Raw genomic sequence first — 2,554 nt, 5'->3', positions numbered from 1 at the left:
GCGGGTCTTAGTGAAGGACGGGGTTTCAAGCGACGCCTGCGTGTTATTATCCAATTAGAAGGAGGGCGGCTGAGTGTGAAGCAAAGATGGCGGACCGGCTGACTCAGTTGCAGGATGCGCTGAATTCGGTGGGTGATCGGTGGGGTGACCCGGGCTGAGAGGGGGGATGGGGTTTATGTGACTTCTGGATGTGTCTTCTAATCTCTCTATGCAAGGTATGGGCAAACAGGCAACTCCTCCATTTAATGTACAGCGCTGCGGAATATGTTGGCGCTATATAAACACCGTTTAATAATATTAAGGGCTTTTCCCTCAGGAGGCCCCGAGCTCCCATTGGTTCCTCAAGCTCAAAGAAGCTGGGGGGTCATTATTGTGTCAGGAAAGTAAAGAGAAAGGCAATATTGTGTTATTTCTGAAAATACCTCATGCCTGGCTGTTATGGATAAGACTCAGCACTGACTGAGGGCCAATACAGAGATCGAGGAGTCCAAATATTCAGGATTAGGGTAGGGGTGTCGGTGCCGTTCTGTTGTATAGGGAGGGGGGAGAGCGGCACCTGCTTTGCCCTCTATTGGTTGGGTCATTCATCAATCAGTCATACATCAATCTGCCATGGCGGTGATGTTGGGGCAGCGATGTACACAGTGAGCACAACCATTCATCTCCAGCGACATTCATCTCGTGTGTTGTCTGTAGCATTACTCCCTGATACTCTTAGAAGCTCTGAATCCATTTTCCATGCTTTGGTCTCTTTCCCTTTTTTCCATGCTGCTCTTTAATTGCCTGTAAATATAATTCACCTAATCATTATTTTTTTTCTGTGTCTATGAAGCTCGCCGATCAGTTCTGCAATGCTATCGGAGTGCTGCAGCAATGCGCCCCACCTGCGTCCTTCAACAACATCCAGACCACAATCAACAAGGATCAGCCGCCCAACCCCACAGAAGGTAACGTCCATGCATTGGTGGCTAGACAGGTCTACAACACCTTACATTCTGGGGATCTGTTTATTATCATTCCCTGGTGGGAATCTGGGACTGCCATGGACCTGCAAGATACCCCCGAGAGAATATCTGAGGGAATGTCAGATTCATTGTTTTTTTAAATAGAGCCCTTGGTGTCTCTGTATCAATAGATGAGCCCATGTATTATAGTATTATTATTATACAGTATTTATATAGCGCCATCATATTATGCAGCGCTGTATAAAGTCCATAGTTGTGTCACTAACTGTCCCTCAAAGGGGCTCACAATCTAATGTCCCTACTATAGTCATATGTCATTTATACAATCTGAGGCCCCTTCTAGAGGGGAGCCAAATAACCTAACTGCATGTTTTTGGGATGTGGGAGGAAACCGGAGTACCCGGAGGAAACTCACGCAGACACGAGGAGAACTTGCAAACTCCATGCAGATAGTGTCCTGGCTGAGATTGGAACCTGGGACCTAGCGCTGCAAAGGCAAGAGTGCTAACCTCTGAGCCACCATGCTGCTCACCGTGCTTTTCTAGTGTATCCAATCCCAGGCTCAAATATTGATACATTGCACTTTACAAGCCCTTAGCTGGGGTGACTGTGTTAGTTTTATTTTATCAGACTTTCTTTTCCTCTGTTTATTTTCACCTAGTGATGCTGCCGGTAGCACATTTCTCTCCTAGGCTTGCTAATGCTCACCCTATGTACTGTGTCTGAGGAGGAGCAGTGGTGTTACCTTCTGTTTTACTCAGGATATGTGAGAGTGAGACAAGATTATAGGAGCAATGAATGTTTTTTTTTTTTTTCAACAATATAAGTGACCGGTTCAAAAGTATTAGCAGTAAGCACAAAATAATATCTATAGGCTCTAAGGCAGTGCTTCCCAACCAGGATTCCCCCAGAGGTTCAGTGTTCATTCCAGAATTTTATTTTAGGCTAGGTGGGAGGAAATTGTAGGCCGGTGGCAGCCCCTGTATTATGACCTAACTTTTCAGTAAGCACCCAAAAACAGCCGGGTGGTCACTGAAAAAAGCCAGGTGGTGCGCTTAGCTAAAAGGAGCTGGGAGAACACTGGCGGTTGCTAGCGATTCTTCAGGTCTTAGATCAGTTTAAGTGACACCAATGATCTTTTTGGCTATCTGTAAGGGTGACATTCTTCCCACTGGCCAGCAACGTAAGACGTTTTTGCCACTGATCATCACATTATTGTACTGTAATATAGTAATTTTAGCAGGGGGTTCCCCATGTGAAAAATTTGATAACATTGATAAACACTGATCTAATATTACCCCCCTAGCGGGGGTACATTACCCTAGTGTGACTCAGGGTGGATTTTCCAGGCCACAAGCGGTAATCCCGAGTCACACTCAGGGTCGCTTTAAACTTAAAGAAAAAAACGCTTACCTTGCTCTGTCGGCGTCCTGTTGGCCCCTGCTGGTCCTGGTGACACGTCCTGCTTCTCCGATTTCCAGCCACAAAGTGCAGAGACAATCACGGGGGTTTCAATTTTCATATAATATATATATATATATATATATATATATATATATATATATATATATATATAATTACCGTATTTT

General features: G+C 45.0%; 1 protein-coding gene across 1 annotated transcript in view; it reads left to right on the top strand.

The window, feature by feature from the left end:
* The window catches only part of MED21 (mediator complex subunit 21), a 6,039-nt gene continuing 3,485 nt past the window's right edge, over positions 1-2,554 (top strand). Inside the window, exons 1-2 of the mRNA XM_072400129.1 lie at positions 1-128; positions 833-947. Of these exons, the coding sequence (XP_072256230.1) occupies positions 87-128; positions 833-947 (157 nt within the window). The 5' untranslated portion in view covers positions 1-86. The remainder of the gene's footprint in view (positions 129-832; positions 948-2,554) is intronic.

Source organism: Pyxicephalus adspersus, chromosome 2 (assembly GCF_032062135.1).
Source record: "Pyxicephalus adspersus chromosome 2, UCB_Pads_2.0, whole genome shotgun sequence".
In the NCBI taxonomy this organism is placed as follows: Eukaryota; Metazoa; Chordata; class Amphibia; order Anura; family Pyxicephalidae; genus Pyxicephalus; species Pyxicephalus adspersus.
The sequence above is the reverse complement of the archived record's forward strand: the minus strand, read 5'-3'. Positions and strand labels throughout refer to the sequence as shown.